The sequence below is a fragment of the Pongo abelii genome, chromosome 18 (genome assembly GCF_028885655.2).
Source record: "Pongo abelii isolate AG06213 chromosome 18, NHGRI_mPonAbe1-v2.0_pri, whole genome shotgun sequence".
In the NCBI taxonomy this organism is placed as follows: Eukaryota; Metazoa; Chordata; class Mammalia; order Primates; family Hominidae; genus Pongo; species Pongo abelii.
The window spans coordinates 79,168,865-79,189,048 of NC_072003.2; the positions used below are offsets into that span (position 1 = coordinate 79,168,865).

Sequence of the window (20,184 nt, forward strand, 5' to 3'; positions counted from 1 at the left end):
TTTGCTGTGAACCTCTGATCAGATAAGCCATGTAAAGCCAGTAACTCAGGGACTTGGTTGTAGCAAGTGCTTTCTTGCTTAAAACGTCAGTTCCCTTTTCTCCAAGAGAGCTCAAAGCACTGCTATTGACTTAGGATCAATGGAAGAAGCAAGAAGAAGAAAACAAAGGAAAAAGCAAACACTGGGGGCTAGATCAGGCTGAAGATCAGCTTCCTGGGGGCAGTTCCTACCAAAGGGTGGTCTGTCCTGAGTAATCAACTGGAGTCCCCCCCACCCCTTTCCCAGGTGGTCCCCAAAACTGGTTGGTGAGTGGTGCTGCAGATGTGGCTTCCTTATGGGCGATAGTGTTGATGGAAAAGATAATTCATGCCTGCATTGAGCTCTCTCCGAGTCACTCCAGAGCCCAGTAATGAAGGAAGAAAACACCCCTGATCAGTACCACATTTCCAGATTTCATTATAATTTTTAATTCTTCAATGTTGTTTTGAAAAGCAGCATCAAACATGCATAAGTTTTTGGAGACAAAGAAAAATGTAACCAGCCACCCTTTGAGTTTGGACTTCAGGACACCCCGGATCCTCTGAGAGATTTGTCTCCTTCCAGAAGCAGTGAGATGCCCTGTTGCTGTGACATGAGACAGTCCTGCCCCCACGCTGTCTGGAGGCTGAGGCTCTCCTTGTTTTATGCAGTTGGGCTCTCTGGACATCATGTGCTTGAGTTCTGCGTCTTTTCCCAAATTCTACTCTTTTCACTCTTACAATCACCAAGTTCTGTCCATATTATTACTCAAATGTCTACTTGTCTCTTCATTTATGACTACCACCTTTTGCCAAGCAAGCTCCCCTGAAGGAGACCAACAACAAAAATCACCAGGCCTCGCAGCAGCCAGATGGAGCTATTCAAAATGTAATGTGAGCTGGGCACAGTGTTGGTGCACACGTGTCTTCCCAGTTACTAGGAAGGTTAAAGCACGATGATCCCTTGATCTCAGAAGTTCAAGGCCAGCCTGGGCAACATAGCAAGACCCCATCTCTTTAAAAGCATTTTTTAAAGTCAAAATGTAATGCAAGACTCACTCCTCCCTGTCAATCACCTTCATTGCCTTCCCATTGCTTCCTGGGCATCAGGTGTCTGCCCATCTTATAAAACCATCTATGATCTCATCTTCCCTCACTCTAATTCAGCTTTCCAGGCTTCTTTGTTTCCCCACCTATGCAAAGATTTTGTATACTCATGGTCTCTTCATCTAAAACATTCCTAGAGCCTGGACAACTCCTCCCCAACCCCTTTACAGACTGGTTATTTTAATTCACTCATATCTTGGCCTACCCACCTCCTACCCAGAGGCCTTGCTTGAGAAGCCCACCTCAGGATACTGCTTTTTCAATTGCCAATTGCTATTCCGATTCTCTCATAGTCACATTCTTTCTTTCTGCAATTTGATTATGAATGAATTTGATTATTTACTTGCTTTTAGTCTATCTTCCCCACATGACTGAAAGCTCTATGATGTTTTGTTCGCTTCTGACTACCCACTACAAATAGCACATAGTAGGCACTTAATAAATGTGTGCTGAATGACTGCACAAATGACTGCTGTGAATTGAATCATTTGGTAGGCAGGCAGTTCTTTTCCTTGTTTGTGTAAGGGTGAGGGTGGCTTTGTGCACCCATGTGTGAGTTTTTGAGAATGGAGGAAGGATATTCTGGAGCTTGGATTGCTCCCTGCTAAAACCCTTCAATGGTTCCCCATTGCCTCTTGGCTCAGCTCAGCTTGCAAAGCTGTTCAGGAACTGATTCCGCTTTCTTTCCTCCCCCTTTTCTCCCATTTCATTTCCCTACTCCCTCATTTGCAGCCTGTGTATATGTGTATGGATGCCCACTTGGGTTGGCCCCTTCTATTCTGAGTTGTCTACTTTGCTGACACCAGGGTCATTTCATGTGAACCCCCCTCCAGAGAGCCTTGTCTGAGCCTCCATTTCATCTTTTTGGGTGAGCTGGGCGCCTTCTATTTGTGCTCCCTGCACTTTCCACCTTAGCCCGTAGTCTCCCAAATGGGACAACTCATGGCCTTCTTTTGAGTAATTCAGAAAAAAAAAATATTAATTTAAAAAAATTATACTTTTGTTTGCTTTACAAGATGCGTAAAATACTGGCATGCCATTGCACATATATTCATTTTAAAAGGGGGACTATAAATATATGTAGAGACTATAGGTTCAAAAGTTTATTACAAGAGTTTGTGATCAAAAAGTTTGGAGATCATGATGACATTATACTTTTCATACTGCATGGTATTTGTCTGGATTTTGTCTGTCTCTTCAAGATCTTTCAAGGCACTCTTGAGAGAAGAAACACCATACACAGCCGCAGTTCTTTGACAGTGATATGGGGGTAGTTTTAGAAGGTGCACAAAAGGAAGGTCGCGAACGCCTGTTGAGAACTCACTGCCCTTTGAATTCTCTTTTATTCTTCCTCATTTAAATAATAGGGGGGAAAAGTCTCAGCTGTGTGTCAATATGTTTCTAATACCTCTGGGTACTGCTTGCTAGTTTCCCTTTATAACAGTGAGAACAAACTTTAGGCTCAAGCCCTTGAAAATGCCTCTTATCTAACCAAAACCCAACAATTCAGCTTCATTTTCATTGCTCCTTTCCATTTGTGGTCAGTAATATTGCTATGATATTTAAAACAATGTATGATTTTTCTCTTGCTAACCATGCAGAGTTTCTTAAAATAAATTTATTTATAAAGAGTGAGTAAAATTTTTTTAAATAAGCAAATTATAATATAGGTTAAACTAGATGTTTCAATCTCATGTCAGCTGGGTAACACAAAGGTAACAGAGTCAACATGAGCTTTGAAATACAAAGACCTTGTAAGATTTTTGACTCTGGCCATAGCTAAATGTGTGACTGTTGCAAAGTCCTTCTCTGAATCTGCTGTAAAAGGGATAAAAATACTTACTCTGTAGAGTGTTTTGAAGATGAGCGTTAAGGTATTTAAAGATACTTCCCAACACATGCACTTGATCAATAATAGATATATATTTATGCAATGAGCAAATGGATGAGTAAGAATGGAATAAATCTGGGTAAATAAGTCAAGGAACCTGGATCCTCCTCAAAAGTCCAAACCTTCTTAGCTGGAACAAGTCAGACTCTGCAGAGCCCCATTCTCTCCTTCACTAGAGTCCCATTTTCACAGTCATTTGACATTTACCCAGGGGACCTGAGAAAGTTAACGAGTTTTGCCTAGTCCCTTAATTCTCCTTTGGAGTGATTAGTGTGAACAGAGAATGGAATGTGCATGAGACATGGATTGATTTTGTGGCTCTGCTGGAATTCTGTTGGAACTTCACTCTCCATTTGAGTAGTCTCTATGTAGAACTTCTGCCTTGGAAGCTGATGAGCTCCCCATACAAAGAAGTATTCAAGACTAGAAGAGGTGAATATGTGACCCAAGTCTTGACTTTCTGCTTCTCTAAGAAACATTATGTTCATCACCCTGAAAACAAAGACATATTTAAGGGCATCTTGAACCAAGTCTTGAAAGCCTATTTCTAGAAGCTGTGTGTAGGCTGTGCAGACATGACTTCACAGACCAGTGTGCAGTTGCATCCCTCTCTAGCACTTAACAGACACAGCTATTTTACTTTTATTTCAAATTGAAAGCCATGTTTTTAAGAAGTCAAACCACCTAAGATCTTATAAAAGTAAGCAAATGAGTTTTTTCTCTCCACATTGTTTCTCTCTCTTTTTTAAGTAGTCTATCCAGCTTCTTTCAATAAGAGCTGGATTCCAAAAGGCAAATGTGAAAACTTTCAGGCTTCCCAAGAAACAGTATCACTTCTGTTGCACTGTGTTGGTCAAAACAATCACAGGAACAGCTTTGATTCAGGAGAAGGAGACTCCTATTCTTGATAGAAGTAGTGGCATGAGTGTACAGGAATGGGAGGAACTGCTGGTGGTTGTCTGTGTAGATGATCTAACACATACACACATAATCCAACTCACGAAATGTAGGACTCACTTTTGCTAAACGCCAGGCTCTGCGTTAGCATCCATCATACCTGATTTCTTCAAGGAATGTCTGTGGAGACGCCATAGGATCTCCAAGGATAAGGACCTCACGTCCTTCCATTTTGCTTTCATTTCCATTTCCTTTGGAGATAAATGCAAAAGAAAGTGGTTTCAGATCACAGGTAGTCATATGTTTTTGTGTGACTGAAAGGAAGGCCTTCGTGGTCTGTATGTGTACTTGTGCATGGCATGTGTTCGTGCACCCATGCGTGTGTATCTGGCAGGGAGGTGAAGGTCATTTTAGACTTTATATTCAGATCTTGAGCTATCCTGTGATGTCTTGTTCTCAATTCAGCTTTTCCTGTCACTAACCCTTTGCCCAGACCATCGCTCACGCGTGACTGACCTGCCTCGTGCACAAGACCATGTATTTGCTTTTCTGCAATTAGTAGATCAAGGTCCACCTGCTTTATGCTCTTCATAAAGATTCTTCTGGCAAAAACAAGTCCAGCATTCTTGACCCTTCTCTATTCTGAAAGATGTAAGAAAATGGATAGGAATTTGCTAGATATAGATCAGGTCATGGGGCAGAGCAGACAGGCTGTGAAAAGTTTCAGATCTGGAAAAGGGAAGGCTGTGTAGCTATTTGTCAGGACTTCTTTTCTGGTTTTACCTCTGAAAGGGAGATTTCTATGGGTTTGTGGGATAAGATGAAAGGGGCCTTCTGTTTTAAAAAAAAAAGAAAAGACAAAAAAAAGGTAGTGCTGTACATAGAGAATAAAATATTGGCCAGGCGCGGTGGCTCACACCTGTAATCTCAGCACTTTGGGAGGCCGAGGAGGGCAGACCACAAGGTCAGGAATTCAAGACCAGTCTGATCAACATGGTGAAACCCCGTCTCTACTAAGAATACAAAAATTAGCCAGGCGTGGTGGTGGGCACCTGTAATCCCAGCTACTCAGGAGGCTGAGGCAGGAGAATCGCTTGAACCTGGGAGGTGGAGATTGAAGTGAGCTGAGATCATGCCACTGTACTCCAGTCTGGGTGAGAGAGCAAGACTCCATCTCAAAAAAATAAATAAATAAAAATAAAAAATTGAGGAAGAATTTGAGAATAAGTTGACAACATAAAGGAATTGTTTACATTTGCAGATTTATATTTGGTTTAACTTATTTTTGGCAGAAAATATAAGCACTAAAATTATTGTAACACATTTCAGTGTCCTTAGCAATAATTTCTCCTTATTACCTGCTCAAGGCTTCATCTGTCAGAATGTAGCCAACATCATTTAACCAAAAGGGGGAGAATTTTCTCTGTAAGTCAATACATGTATTACTCCATTCATCAAATACAGAGACATCACTTTTTAAACACTGCACCTTACAGAACAGTACATTAGTGATTGCAGAAACCAATATAATCTCCCTCAAATTGCAAGCAGATATTACAAAGTGAAAACCTCCCTTCAAAAATAAACCCTGATCAATGACACAAAAAGGTGGTTCTTTGAAAAGATCAGTAAAATTGGCATACTTTTAGCTAGACTAGCCAAGCAAAAAGGGAAGATTCAAATGGCTAAAATAATAAATGAAAGTGGGGACATCATTACCAACCTTACAGAAATAAAAAGAAATAAAAGAGAATACTATGAACAGCTGTATACCAACAAATTAGATAACTTGGATATAACAAATTTCTAGAAGCATGCAAACTATCAAAACTGACTAAAGAAGAAATATAAAATCGGAATAGACCTATAACAAGTAAATATATTGAGTCAACAATTAAAACCAACCAACAATCCAACAAACATTTCTAAAAAAGAAAAGCTGAGGATCACGTGGCTTTATGGTAAATTTTACCAAACATTTAAAAAATATAACATCAATTCTTCTCAAACCTTACAAAAATAGAAAAAGAGGGAACACTTCTGGACTTATTCTGAGGCTAGTATTACCTTGATACCAAAGTCAGACAAAGAATCACAATAAAAGAAAATTATAGATCAATATCACCTGTGAACACTAGCACAAAAATTCCCAACAAAATACTAGCAAACCAACTCCACCAGCATATTTAAAGAATTATACATCATTACCAAGTGGAGTTTATCCAAGGAATGCAAGGTTTGTTAAAAATCAATTGATATAATACATTATATTTATAGAATAAAGGGAGAGAAAGCCACAGGATCATATCAATAGATGCATAAAAAGAATCAGACACGATCTGTCACCTTTCATGTTGAAAGCACACAATAAACTAGGAATAGAAGGGAACTTCCTCAATCTGATAAAGAGCGTCTATTTAAAAAAAAACACAACTAACGTCATACTTAACAGTGAAAGGCTGGACATTTTATTTATGAGAAACAGTATACGGATGTCTGTTCTCTCCACTTCTATTCAATATTATACTGGAAGTTCCAGTCAAAGCAGTCAGGTAAGAAAAAGGAATAAGCACCTAGATTGAAATGAGAAACAAAACTATCTCTATTAGCAGAAGACATGATTTTATGTAGAGAAAATCCTGAAGAATCTATAAAAAATACTATTAGAGCTAATAAGTTTAGGAAAGTTGTAGGATACAAGATTAATTTAAAAATCAGTTCTACTTCTGTACACCAACAATGAACAACACAAAAACAAAATTTAAAAAACAATTACATTTACAATACCATCAAAAAGAATAAAACGCTTGGTAATAAATTTAACCAAGACAGTACAAGACTTAAGCACTGAAAACTACAACACACTTTTGAAAGCACAACCTAAATAAATAGAAACACATCTCATATTAGTGAACCGGAAAACTAGAAAATATTGTAAAGATGACATTAGTACCCAATTAATCTATAGACTTAGTACAATTGCTATCAAAACTATAACTGCTTTTTTTTTTTTTGCACAAATGGGCTAGTTGATCCTAAAATTCATATGGGAATGTGAGGAACCCTGAATAACCAAAGTCCAGATGAATAACAAAGTTGAAGGACTCACACTTTTAATATTAACATGTAATACAAAGCTACATTAATCAAACTTTGTGGTACTAGCAAAGAGATAGACATATAGATCAACAGAATAGAAATGAGAATACAGAAACAAACCTAAATATCCACGGTCAATTGATTTTCAAGAAGGTAACTGAGACCGTTCAATGGGGAAAGAATAGTCTTTTCAACAAATGGTACTGGAATAACTTGATATGCACAGACAAAAGAATAAATTTGAACCCTCTACCTCACACCTTATACAAAGAACCTGAAAATGGATCAAAGACTTAAATATAGAACTGAAGTCATAGTATTCTTAGAAGGAGACATAGATATAAATCTTGATGACCTTGGATTATGTTATGGTTTCTTAAATATGACACCAAAAGCACAAACAACTAAAGAAAAAATATATAAATTGTACTTTAACAAAATTAAAAACTTTGTGCATCAAAGGATAGTATAAAGAAAGTAAAAAAGATAACCCACAGATAGAAGGAAATATATATATTTTCAAACCATACATCTGATGAGGGTCTAGAATCCAGAATCTGTGATGGACACTTACAACTCAGCAATAAAATGACAATCTAATTAAAATATATGCAATGGACTTGGATTTGAGCAGACATTTCTCTAAAGAAAGTATACCGATGGCTAAAATGCACATAAAAAAAGATTAACATCATCAATCATCGGGGAAATGCAAATGAAAACTATAATGTCATATCAATATACATTCTCTAGGATAGCTATAATTAACAAGAAAAAAGAAATATAACAAGTATTGGTGAGAATGTGGATAAACTGGAGCCCTCATTCATTGTTGATAGGAATGTAAAATATAGCAGCCACTGTGGAAAATTTTGTCACTTCCTCAAAAACCTAAAGACGGGGATACCACATGACTAAGCAATACCACACCTAAATATACACCCAAAAGAATAAAAACATATATCCATATAACACTAGTAGACAAATGCCATGGCAGCATTATTCATAATACCAAACAAATGGAAAAAATCCCAAATGTCTACCAATCAATGAATGGGTAAACAAAATGTGGACTATCCATACAATGGAATATTATCCAATCATAAAAAGGAATGAAGCACTGATGCATACTACAACATGCATGAATCTTAAAAGAATTTTACTATGTGAAAAAAGCCAAATGCACAAGGCCAAAAATTGTATAAATCTATTTATATTGTGTCTAGAACAGATGAATCCAGGAAGACATAAAATAGTATAGTAGTAGCCAGTGGATGATGGGGTAGAAGTAATTGGGAAGTAAGTAATTTCTTTTTAGGGTGATGGAAATGTTCTGAAATCAGTAGTGATGATTGTATAACATCATAAATACACTAAAAACCACTTCATTGTACACTTTAAACTGTCTGAAATGGTAAATTTTATGTTATATGAAATTCATCACAATTTGTAAAATAATATCACAATTTATATAATACATAATAAAAAAATTTATCACAACTTACAACATAAGTTGAAATAATAACTCATCTTCTGGCCGGGAGTGATGGCTTATGCTTGTAATCCCAGCACTTTGGGAGGCCGAGGCGGGTAGATCACCTGAGGTCAGGAGTTTGAGACCAGCCTGGCCAACGTGGTGAAACCCCATCTCTACTTAAAGAAAACAGAAGTTAGCCAGGCAGGGTGGCGGGCGCCTGTAATCCCATCTACTCAGGAGGCTGAGACAGGAGAATCACTTGACCCCAAGAGGCGGAGGTTGCAGTGAGCTGAGGTCGTGCCATTGCACTCCAGCCTGGGCAACAAGAGCAAAACTTCATCTCAACAAAACAAAACAAAACACTCATCTTCCCACATCATCTTCCCTGATGTGGGAAGATGAGTTATTGACTCTTCCTTGAATTGGGAAGGAGACTTTCACAAGTTCTGGTTTCTCAATATATGACAAATCAGGAACTGTGGGGAGGGAAGGCAAATGGTGCCACCAGTGCACTTGGCCTTGGCTGGCTCTTAGGCCGCCCTTAGCACCCATCAGCTTGCTTTGGATGTTTGTATGTTATCCTCATGTCTTTCTTCTCACTAGACCATGAGTATCTCCATGCCAGGCATCATCTCCTATTTAGTTCAATAAAGATTTAAGTACACACTTCATGGTTAGCATTGAATATATAAAGATAATTATAATGATATATAATAAAAACAATAATAATTAAAATGGTAGAAGCTAATACACATTGAGAACTGGTTTTATGCCAAAACTTTTTCTAAGTACTTTAGATATATTGGTTCATTTTGCAATCATGTTGGTGATTGCAAAATGAATTAATATTGGTAATCAAAGCAACCTTCGGATATATAATAGGTATTATTAGTATTATTATTATTGTTTCCATTTTACAAATGAGGAAACTAAGAGGTCAAGATTCTTGCTTGAGGTCCCATAGCTAGGAAGTGCAGAGTGAGGATGTGAAGCCCTGCAGTCTGATTCTAGGCCCCGTGATCCTGCTCTTGAGGCACTTAGTAGAGATTCTGTTCTTCATCGAAGTCCCCTAGCACCCCTGGCTCCTTAAACGGAGGCAGACAGCAAGCAAGTATGGGAATGCAGGAAATAAAACATGGGCATCCTTCTACATTATCAATCTTCAAAGAAGATTGAGAAGTTAGAGGGTAGAGGCTGGCTGCTTTATTAGTAAAAATATAAAACACCATCATTCTGTTAAATTGTTCATGAGATCAGAGATTATTATAATCTCTTACCACTAGACTGTAAGCTCCAGGAAGACAAGGACTCTTTTTCTTTAACTGTTTCAATTTTTTAAAATCGCTGTCTCTCCAAAACCCAGGACAGTATCAAGTCTGTATGAACATTTATTTACTATTTCTTGGGTAAATATATAAAGGACAACATGTACTGAATGTTTACTATACATCAGACCTTGATCTTAGTGGGGTTCAGGTATTTATTAATTCTTTTCTCACAGCAACATTATACCATCTCTATAATTTAATAGAGAGGAAAAAACTGAGTCATAGAGAAATTAAATTTCATATCTATTCAACCTGAAATTGTTGGAGCCACAACCCAATCCCAGGCCATTTGGAAAAAAGCATCTCCACTGGTTTTTTGGTTGTTTTTTTTTTTTTTTGAGATGGAGTCTCACTCTGTCGCCCAGGCTGGAGTGCAGTGGCATGATCATCTTGGCTCACTGCAACCTCTGCCTCCCAGGTTCAAGTGATTCTCCTGCCTCAGCCTCCTGAGTAGTTGGAATTACAGGCATGTGCCACCATGCCTGGCTAATTTTCTATTTTTAGTAGAGACAGGGTTTCTCCATGTTGGTCAGGCTCGTCTCGAACTCCCAACCTACCTCAGGTGCCCCACCCACCTTGGCCTCCCAAAGTGCTTGGATTACAGGTGTGAGCCACGATGCCCAGCCGCACCTTCACTGTTAAACAATAACTTTATAGCCACATTATGAAGATGAATGCAAAACCTGAAAGATTTTGAAGTTGAAACAGGGACTGTCAGATTATGTGATGAAACTGTCAAAATTATGGCAGTTGGTGGTGATGTCCCCAGATCTTCAGGGGTACATGTTCACTGTCTCCGCTTGCCTCAGAATTGGTGTAATGTTGTAAAGCTTCCAGCTAGGGCATAAGGAGCGTTCAAAGCAGGGTTGTTGAACGTTTGCTCAACATCTCTACTCCTGGGTCTCATCGTTGAGGTCTTTCTTAAAGGGTGAGCTTCAGCCTTGAGAAGTGAATGGTTTCCTAATTTGGTTTGTAGGCTCCAGAACGCACCAGGAGGAGCCTGTGAGGCCCTGATGGAAGGGCGGATGGTTGATGTCGGTGTTTTTATTACTCCCCACATCCCATGGTGTAGGTTCTATTTCTGTTGTTCAATTATATTATATTATGTACTTACGACACTGAAGCAATTAACCAAAGAAGAAGAAGGAAGAAGGAAGAAGGAAGAAGGAAGAAGAAGAAGAAGAACAGGAAGAGGAAGAGGAAGAGGAAGAAGAAGAGAAGAAGGAAGAAGAAGAGGAGGAAGAGGAAGGGGAAGGAGAAGGAGAAGGAGAAGGAGAAGGGGAAGGGGAAGAGGAAGAGAAAGAGGAAGAAGAGGAAGAGGAAGAAGAAGAAGAAGAAGAGGAGGAAGAGGAAGGGGAAGGAGAAGGAGAAGGAGAAGGGGAAGGGGAAGAGGAAGAGAAAGAGGAAGAAGAGGAAGAGGAAGAAGAAGAAGGAGAAGAGGAGAAGGAGGAGGAAGGAGGAGGAGGAGAAGAAGGAGAAGAAGAGGAGGAGGAAGAAGAAAATGTGAGTGCATGAGAGTCTAACATCTTGGTATCTCTGTAAAAATGGGTAATTTGGCACTGTCCACCTTGTTATGTTGTGACTTCTTAGATAATACTCCCATTTTGATATTTCATTGGTGTCAAAGAGTGCAGGCTGTGGAGTTACACTTCCAGGGTTCAAATCCCAGCTCTATTTAGAATTTGGACAATTTATTAGATTTCTGTCCTTAGTTTTCCCATGTGCTACATGGGGTGCCTTTCACAACTATGAATCATTTATTGTACAAGCTCCCAGAGTGGTGAGCAGGGCATGATAAAGTTGGTACAGACTCTATAAATAAGTGTCATTGATTATTTGTGGTAGTCAGAGGTATGGGAGCTTGAGGTAATTACAGTATTCTCAGAGCACCTAAGAAAAACCGATAGTATTTGCTCCTTGACTTGGGGGTAGAGTTTTGTGTTTGCTTTTCAAGTGCTGGGGAGAAGACGTCACCCCTTTTGCCACGTTGTTCTGTATCCTTCCCCCTCTTCAGTGTCAGTTCATTTGCAACATCAACCTTGGCCAAGCCACATATTTAAACTCATGGAAGGGGATACATGCGGGCCTATAAATGATAGGTACACAGCCCAGGTACTGAGTTTAGCTCCCTCCTGAGTCACGCCCTGCCCCACCCTGGCTCCCTGAGTGACCTCATACCTCTTCCTAATATCAGTCCATTTCCCCATCACCCTAGCCAGAGCATTTTTTCTGAGCTCGCCTTGTCTGTGACAGAGCTAGGTCATTTTCCATGGGTCACCAGCAACTTCTGGTCTCGGGTGTGCAAGTTCCATATTGCCTGGGGTTGCTGCTATCTGTCACTCTATCTCTGTATTTCTTGACTGGAAGGCAACACTCCAAACAGCATCCCAAACCAGCCCTTCTCAGGAAGCTTTGCTTCCTGCCTCAACTCACCAAAACTTCCCTTCTAACTTATTATTACTCTTTTGTTTCTAAGTCTTGCATTCTTCCCAAACATAGGACTTTACACTCTCGTGGGACTGTCTTTCCTATCTGAAGCAAACATCCCCAACCCACATTTGTATATAACATGTGATGATTATAGCATCTAAAATGCGTCAAAGCTGACTATGGGGCAGGCACTCTTATTCACAAGAGTGCTTGCAATTGTCAGAAAAACTATAACACCGAGACACTACTACCTCCGTTTTATAGATAAGAACACTGAGGTCAGGGAAGGAAGCAACATGCCATAGATACAGGGCTGGAAAGAGGTACAGTAATCAAAGCCAGGGGTGTTTGACTCAGGAGCCAATACTATTTTCTCTATCCCAATATTTCCTTTATGGACACTGAGACAATTATTAACCATCTTCCCCATACAACCATTTAAGAATGACTTAATGGGTATGGGGTTCCTTTTGGGGGTGATGAAAACGTATTAAAATTAAATAGTGATGATGGTTACGTGATTCTATGAATATAGTAAAATGCACTTAATTGTGCACTTTAAATGTACATTTTATGGTATGTGAGTTATATCTCAATAATAATAAAAGTAACCCATTCATACCCCTATACTCTAATGACTCAGCCCAGTTAGAGAGCAAATGTGAATAATTCATCACCTCTGATGGCTTTCCATCACACTTAGAAAAAGTCCAAATGACTTTCAGACATTTAGCAGACTCTGAGGGTGCCTGACCCTTGTCATCCAGCACTTACCCTTCCTGATCACACCTGCACAGCAGCATCCCACTGCAAACACTTGCAACTCCTCACCTGGGGATTGTGCCTTCTTCAGAAGAGCCAGGAAATATAAATAAATTTAATCTTAGGCTCCTTAGGGAGCCTAAGATGGGTGGAGGAGTAAGAAGCCCACTTCTCTCTGGAGGAAGCAGTGTGCAATGTGCTGTGTACAGCCTCATGGACAGTCCCCGTGGGATAGAGCCCCATATGGTAGCCAGGTCAATAACACACTCTTAATTGGAATCTTTTCCCTCCCTCTCTCACTTCCCACTCACCTTATTGTGCCCTCCCAAATAGCTGTTTGTACTCAAACCTTCATCTTGTGGTTTTCTTCTGGCGAGACCCAACCTAAGACAAGGCTTTTTTTTTTTTTTTTTTTTTTTTTTTGACATAGCTGCCACCTATCTCTTTGACTTCATCTACAATTTGCTTCCTACCTGACTAGGTTACACCCATACCGAACTTTTTTCCCTTCTCAACACACCAAGTTCATTCCTCCCTTAGGTCCTTTGCACTTGCACTTGGTCCTTTTTGCCCATACTATTGTACCTTGGTGGCCTCTTCTTGTTTTGTGGCCACAGCTCACATGTCACCCTCTAAAAGAAATATTTCTTGAACTCTGCCTAAATAATCTCAGTGCACCATCCCATACCCAACCAGACCCCATTTTGTTACTGCAATGCATCTCCACATAGCAGTACGTGCTGGAAGTTTTTGGTTTGCTCATCTAGCTATACAGTCTCCACCTTTCCCCATCCTCTTCTGTGCCAAGGGAGGCTGATCCTTATGGACTGCAGTAGTGGGTTCCCTGAACCTCAGGCTTCCAGTTGGATTTAGCTGGGGGAGGGCAGTCAGGCAATAGGAGTATGAATCAGAATAATGATGTCCCCAGTCCCCTTCCTGCTGGGCTGCCATGGATTAAGGACACGCTGCTTCTGAAGGTTGGGTTTGAATCGGGTGGTCCTTTCCTTCAAGCCTGGGTCTGGTAACAGCTCCCTGCAATTGCTAGCTCTGGGGTACTGCACCATCCTTCCTTTGTCCACTGTGAACCTACTCACACCTTTATAAATAGTCCTGTATGAAATTCTCCTTAATGATTCGATTTGTGTCATGGGTTTAGTAGCGCGCACGTGTGTGTGTGTGTGTGCGTGTGTGTGACAGAGACAGAGAGACCTAGCTATTAAAACTCACAATTAAATTGTTTCATCATTTTCAGCATTTACATTTCTGTTGTCTAACACCTTCTACAAGAATATAAACCCCACAAAGGGAGACACCTGGTCTTCCTTGTTCACAGCATGACTGTATTCTCAGTAGCTGAAACCATGCTAGGCATAGATTAGTCACTTAATAATTTTTTTAAATGTATACTCTATTTATCTGGAAATTTTTAGCAAAGAAAAGCTGGCATGTTGCTAATGGATCAGGTTACCTACATTTCTTGGGGTGACCCTCTTTTTCTAATCCTGTTGCAGCTTCCAGGCAACAAGGTTTTCTGAGTTCATGCTTTTTTTTTTCTTTCAATCTCTTTGGCCCTGGATGCTGCGACATCGGGTTGCAAATGAGTTTTTCTCTGGCATGGATTCAGCTGTAAACTCCTTCTGTTACAGGTTAATAAAACCTAGGAAATTACCTCCGAACAGCCAGAAATACATTGTGGAAAAATGAGGAGACAGTTGAGAAATAAGGATTTGAGTTTTCAACATTTTTGTTGGCTTTCACTCCTAATAAATATTTAAGTTAAATTGAATTTTACTTAACTTGATGATTATTTAACTTTAATAGTCATTGTTTATAGCAGTATTTTCAGCAAATTTTTAGTGAAGACTCTTTGGCTCTTAACCAAAATGCATTATCAGAAAACACCTTTCTCTTTCTACTATAAATTATAACTGGAAGTTTACTCATGTAATTGTTGTATGAAGCCAATTTCAGTTGTTTTTCTTTGTAGAAAAACAGATGGAAAAGAATTCCTTCGCATTTGGAATTTACGTGGTATGATTTACTTCATAGGATAAGTTAGAAATCGCAGTAGGCAGAATGGTGCCCTTTTTCCAAGATGTCCATGCCCTAATCTTCAGAACCTGTGACGATGTTACTTTCCTTGGCAAAGAATTAAGATGGCACATGAAATTAAGGCTGTTAATCAACTCAACTTAAAATACAAAGATTATCCTGGATTATTCAGGCAGGTCCAATCTAATGACAAAGGTTTTTAAAAGTGGAGGAGAGGGCAGAAGATGATCACAGAGAGATACGATGTGAATAAGACCCAACTCACCATTGCTGGTTTGAAGATGGAGGAAGGGGCCATGAGCCCAGGAAACCAGGTAGACTCTAGAAGCTGAAAAAGGCAAGAAATGGGTTCTCCTGAGAGCCTTCAAAGGAATGTAGTCCTGCTGACACTTTGATTTTAGTGAGACGCATGTTAAAATTCTGACCTTCAGAACTCTAAGTGATGAATCTGTTGTTTGAAGACACCAAGTTTTTGGTAATTTGCTACATCAGCCATAAAAAAACTCCTGCAGGAAGTTAACTGCATTCTCCCCCTAGAGAGGTAGGCACAGTATCTCTCTTCCACACTAGATATCTTTATTTTTGTATGAAATTTCAATCCAGCAAACATGAGCACAGATTCACTTGGGTACACTTTTAAGTTTCCATTAAGTCATTTATTTTACAAGCATATAGTACATTCCAAGTATTCCCATCAAAATGGGAGGTGCCCATAAATCAAAGTAGATTTAATCTTTCAATTCCCAGCTCTTTTGCAAGAAGCAAAGAAGAGAAAAAAATGCAAGCACCTAACATTGTGTTGAATATGGAAAGAATATAGAAGTGCAGCTCTTCACTTTTTCCACCCAGCAGAGGTGGTGAACTGCAGTACCAGGGTTAATACCCATGAATAAGATTAGACCTGAATTGTGAGGGAAATAGTAGATACCTAGAACAGTATGTTATTTTGAAATTACATTTTCCTACTTCTTGCTTTCCTGCTTCCATGGTGTGAAGGGAGCTTGTGCTTCTCGACGTGTTCCAGCTAGCTGAGACGCTCCGAGTGCGCCAAATGACTCAGTCTCTGGACTACTACCAAAGTTTTTTAGGATTGAATCCTGCTCTTATTTTCTAAGGAACAATGTTTAACTGGTCTCTGTGGCATGGTGTCAACTGACATCACCCTTTAATTGCAGATATGTCACGTTAGACTATCCCCAGTATTGAGGGAAGGATCCCAAGGCAAGTTAAACATTATGATGGAGGCTGTGGGTGCATTTTTTCACACTCCTGGTCAAGGGGAGGGCCCATGTCATGAGGATAGGTATATTTTGAGCCCTCTCAATCTGACCCCAAAAATGCTAAAGCAAGTCCCATTTATCAAACAGCTATATAGCAAGCCAGTATGAAAATCCCTCTGGAGGGTACATCATTTTGCATTCATCTATTTTAAGTAACTCTTGTGAATCAGATAGTGCTCAAAACATACCAAGCTCAGTTCACACCAAAAAGTGGTTTTTGTAAATTTCTCTTTGTGATTATGAATGTATGTGCAATGAATTATGAGACTTAAAATAAGTATTCCCATATGATTGCTTAGGGATTCTGAAACTTAATATCTACATGGAAGATGATGAAGTCATCTGCCCAGTGGCCTCTGAGTGAGCAAGGTCCTGTGAAATAGATCCTGCTCAAACTTGTTTTTAGTACCAGGAGACTAGGAGTGAATACAGGGAGAGCTGACCTTTGTACGGGTCCTTTACAGAACTGTTGTTCATCCAGATCTGATCTCGCACAAAGTCACTGGTTGGCCCTAGATAAGACATTCAACTTTTCTTTTGCATGAAAAACAACACCTGACTTTATTATCTTAAAATGATGAGAGTTGGTGATCTCTCACACTTGTGAGAACTGAGAGAGGGGATCTGCTTAAGGACCCTGGGGAGGTCTTACGAGGCTCTCTACTTCCTGGAGAATGAAGGTAACCAACCTGTAGGAGCCTTGAAGGAGGTGTGGAGACAAAAACACATCAACAGAAGACTTACCACAATGCTATTGGGGGTCTTTGGATTTTCCTTAAAAGAGAATTTAGTTCTCTGGCTGAGGGGTACAGATTTTCCTCCTTTATGGGCAGATATATAGAAGAATGTAGCACAGAAGCCAGCTCTAAGTAGAAAGCCAAGACGGGAAAACCAAGAAAGCAGTTTATGAGCTAGACATAGAATTGGGGGTATGGTGAGAATCAGATAGCAAGATGGCAGACCAGGAAGTGTCCATTTGAAGAAGGTTTTCCAAGATATTCACAAAGCACACTGGACTAATTTCATACAGCCTCTTTACTGTGGGGTTTCTTTTCTCAGTTGTATTCTGATGCCCATGTGTTAGCTCTTTCAGTTTTATGGGTATGGTCTTCTGTTCCTCGTATTTGACTGGTGAGCTCTGATCACCTGTGTTGTCTGCCCCATTGCAGCTCTGCAATGAAGGAGGGAGGGAGCCAGGGATAGCATGGGCATGAAGGAGCAGGGGACAATTGCTTGGATGACAACTGCAGAAGGAATGAAAGTAGAGCAAGGGTCACATATAGCCTTTGTGATGGCCCCTTCAACACCAGCTAATGTCAGCTTTGTCAGTGTCACCCACTTGGACTAGGGACACTCCTCATAATCAGGACATCGTTTAAATACATTGGACATCATGTGCTGAGAAGCTTGTCATTCGGTGTCTCCATCAGAAAAATCATTGTCCTTTCCAATATAATAATACTTGATTTCAGGCAAAATACTAGGTACTTTCCATGTACTATTTAATATTTCCCTGACACGCTCTTTCAAAGAAGCTCAGTAAACAACCCAGTAATTTGGCCAATGCTCTCCTGGATGATCTGGCTTTGTGTCTGTTTACAAAGATACTGGATAAGGCTAATATGTACATTGTTTAAACTAAGGTCAGATTTGAAAAGGACCTTGATATTCTAATGCTTGTGTTCTATACTTTTGTCACTCAAGATGACTTCATATTCTAAGGCTAAAAGGAGGTATCAAGCCGGACAGGATGATCTCTGTAGAGTTCAAATAAATCGGTGAAAGAAAAAATAATTGTGATCCTCTCCGATTTAGCTGTGTTTAGTTTCATATAATCTTGCTGTCTCCCTTAAGCTTAGGCGTGTTCCAGAAGAGTTTTCAAAGCATGGTTTTTGTCAGTCTTACCAGGTCGAGGTCTTTGAGTGTGAGACTCTGTAAATCTAAACTTTTAACAAACACTCCCAGGAACACCTACTCACAGAAAAGTTTTAAAATCACTGTTCATGAGGATAACATCTTAAACTGCAGAACAAAGGGTCTCTTCCTCCTTCTTTCCCTCCTTCCCTCCTTCTCTCCCTCCCTCCCTCCTTTTCTCCTTCCTTTCCTCCCTCTCTTTCCTTCTCCTCTTCTTTTTCCTGTCCCATGCTTTTTTTTTCTTTTAAGCTTTAATCACTTCTTTTCTCCCATATTTTCTGCCAAAGCTTACTCTTGTCCACATGCCAGTGACAACCAAGATAAGTACAATGAAATCAAATGTATTTAGGTAGTTAGATTTAATTACATGATGAAAAATGAATTCACCAGGCTTTCTTTCAGGAAGAACAAGTTATTTAGAAAACTTTCTTGGCAAGTACTTAGGATATGAGCTGAGGCCTCTAGGGGCTTGATATGAACAGCAAGGCTCTGTAGGGGGCAGACAGGAATGTGTTTATTGCTCCTGAGCTGAGGAGGAGAGATAGGGAGGTTGAGGCCCAGGAAGTGGGAGAGGACCAGAAGGATCAACTGGGAGGGGCTTATAAACCACAATGTGGCTATTCCCAGCACTCTCTCAAAATTTAAATAAAGTATATCAAAAGGCTTATAAGATTTACATTAGTGGAGATTTTGAGTCATGCAATGAAAGCTGAATTTTGTATCCAGGTTGGTAGGAGAGAAAAAGAAAATTCAGGGAGGCACAAAGAAGCAAGTGGGAGTGAACCTCAGGAACGCACAGATTTCTGGGAAATCCCGGGGAGGGCTTCAGCTTGCTTGCCCCAAGCCATGAAATTGGGGTCTAAGCCAAGTTGAAAGATCTCTTAGGAATTGAGCGGCTGCATAATTTGTCAGAAAATCAGGACACTTTTGAGAGTTAAAGGGCACGTTTGAAATAACCATTTAAGGACAATAGGCATACACTGGGGAAAATGGCCATTCTCTCTAGAAAGGCCTTTGATATTTTGGGTTCATAGGAAAAAGGAGAGAAAAGGTTTGTGGAGGTGATTTAGAATGTTTCTCCTAGACTGGGCTCAGGCTGGTAGGGACAGAGGTGAAGTGAAAGCAATTTGACAGCAGCTGGAGAAGCTCAGGAAATGAATCACAGATGTCTCCACTTCTGTGAGAAGATTAATTTTCATGTGCTTAGGTAAAAGATGATAGCAAATTAAGTTTTGATAGGAGTTAAAAGATACCCAGGTAAATTACCAAAACTGATAAAATAAAGAAAAAAAGGATAAAAGAAAGAAGGAAGAAGGGAGTAAGAAAATAAGGAAAAAAGGAAAAAAGAAATGAAGGCAGGAAGGCAGGAAGGGAAGGAGGGAGGGAGAGAGGAAGGAAGGAAGGAAGGTAGGAAGGGTAGTTTGAGGCTGTTTGTTCCTGGCTGTTTTTCTGGGTAAACTGACTGCAGAATTCAGAACTTTGATTTGAGTGATGCATCACAGAACTAAGACATGGCTGTCAAACAACTGCTCAACTAAATGGTAGGCAGTGTGGTAATGTGAAAAGAGATGAGGCTTTGAAATCAGGGAAACCTACCCTGCAATCCCAGGGAAACAACACGGTGGCAAAACAGAGTTGACTGCATGGAAGAACAGTTTCTCAAGGCGAGTCACAGTTTCTAAAAACACCCTCTCCTTTTGCTTTCTACCACAAATCCATTTTTTAAAAACTCTGTCTATTGTTGCATCATGTAAAGACAGTCAAACAATATCACAAAATTTTCAGGATTTCTTTGCAATGGGTTTCCTTCTACTGTAAGCTTTATGGCACATATAAATTTCAGTGTAGGGGTTACAGAGGTTTCTAAGAAATAGTTATTCTCCAAGTAGCTGAAACTGAAGTTCAAGGGAAGATCCTGTGATCTCTTGGT

General features: G+C 39.8%; 1 protein-coding gene across 1 annotated transcript in view; it reads right to left on the reverse strand.

Annotated features, from left to right (window-relative positions):
• LOC103892713 (uncharacterized) overlaps positions 1-20,184 on the reverse strand; it is a 49,124-nt gene that overhangs the window by 15,328 nt on the left and 13,612 nt on the right. Inside the window, exons 4-6 of the mRNA XM_009250970.2 lie at positions 15,326-15,388; positions 4,073-4,163; positions 1,136-1,139 (exon numbers count right to left, since the gene is read on the reverse strand). Of these exons, the coding sequence (XP_009249245.1) occupies positions 1,136-1,139; positions 4,073-4,163; positions 15,326-15,388 (158 nt within the window). The remainder of the gene's footprint in view (positions 1-1,135; positions 1,140-4,072; positions 4,164-15,325; positions 15,389-20,184) is intronic.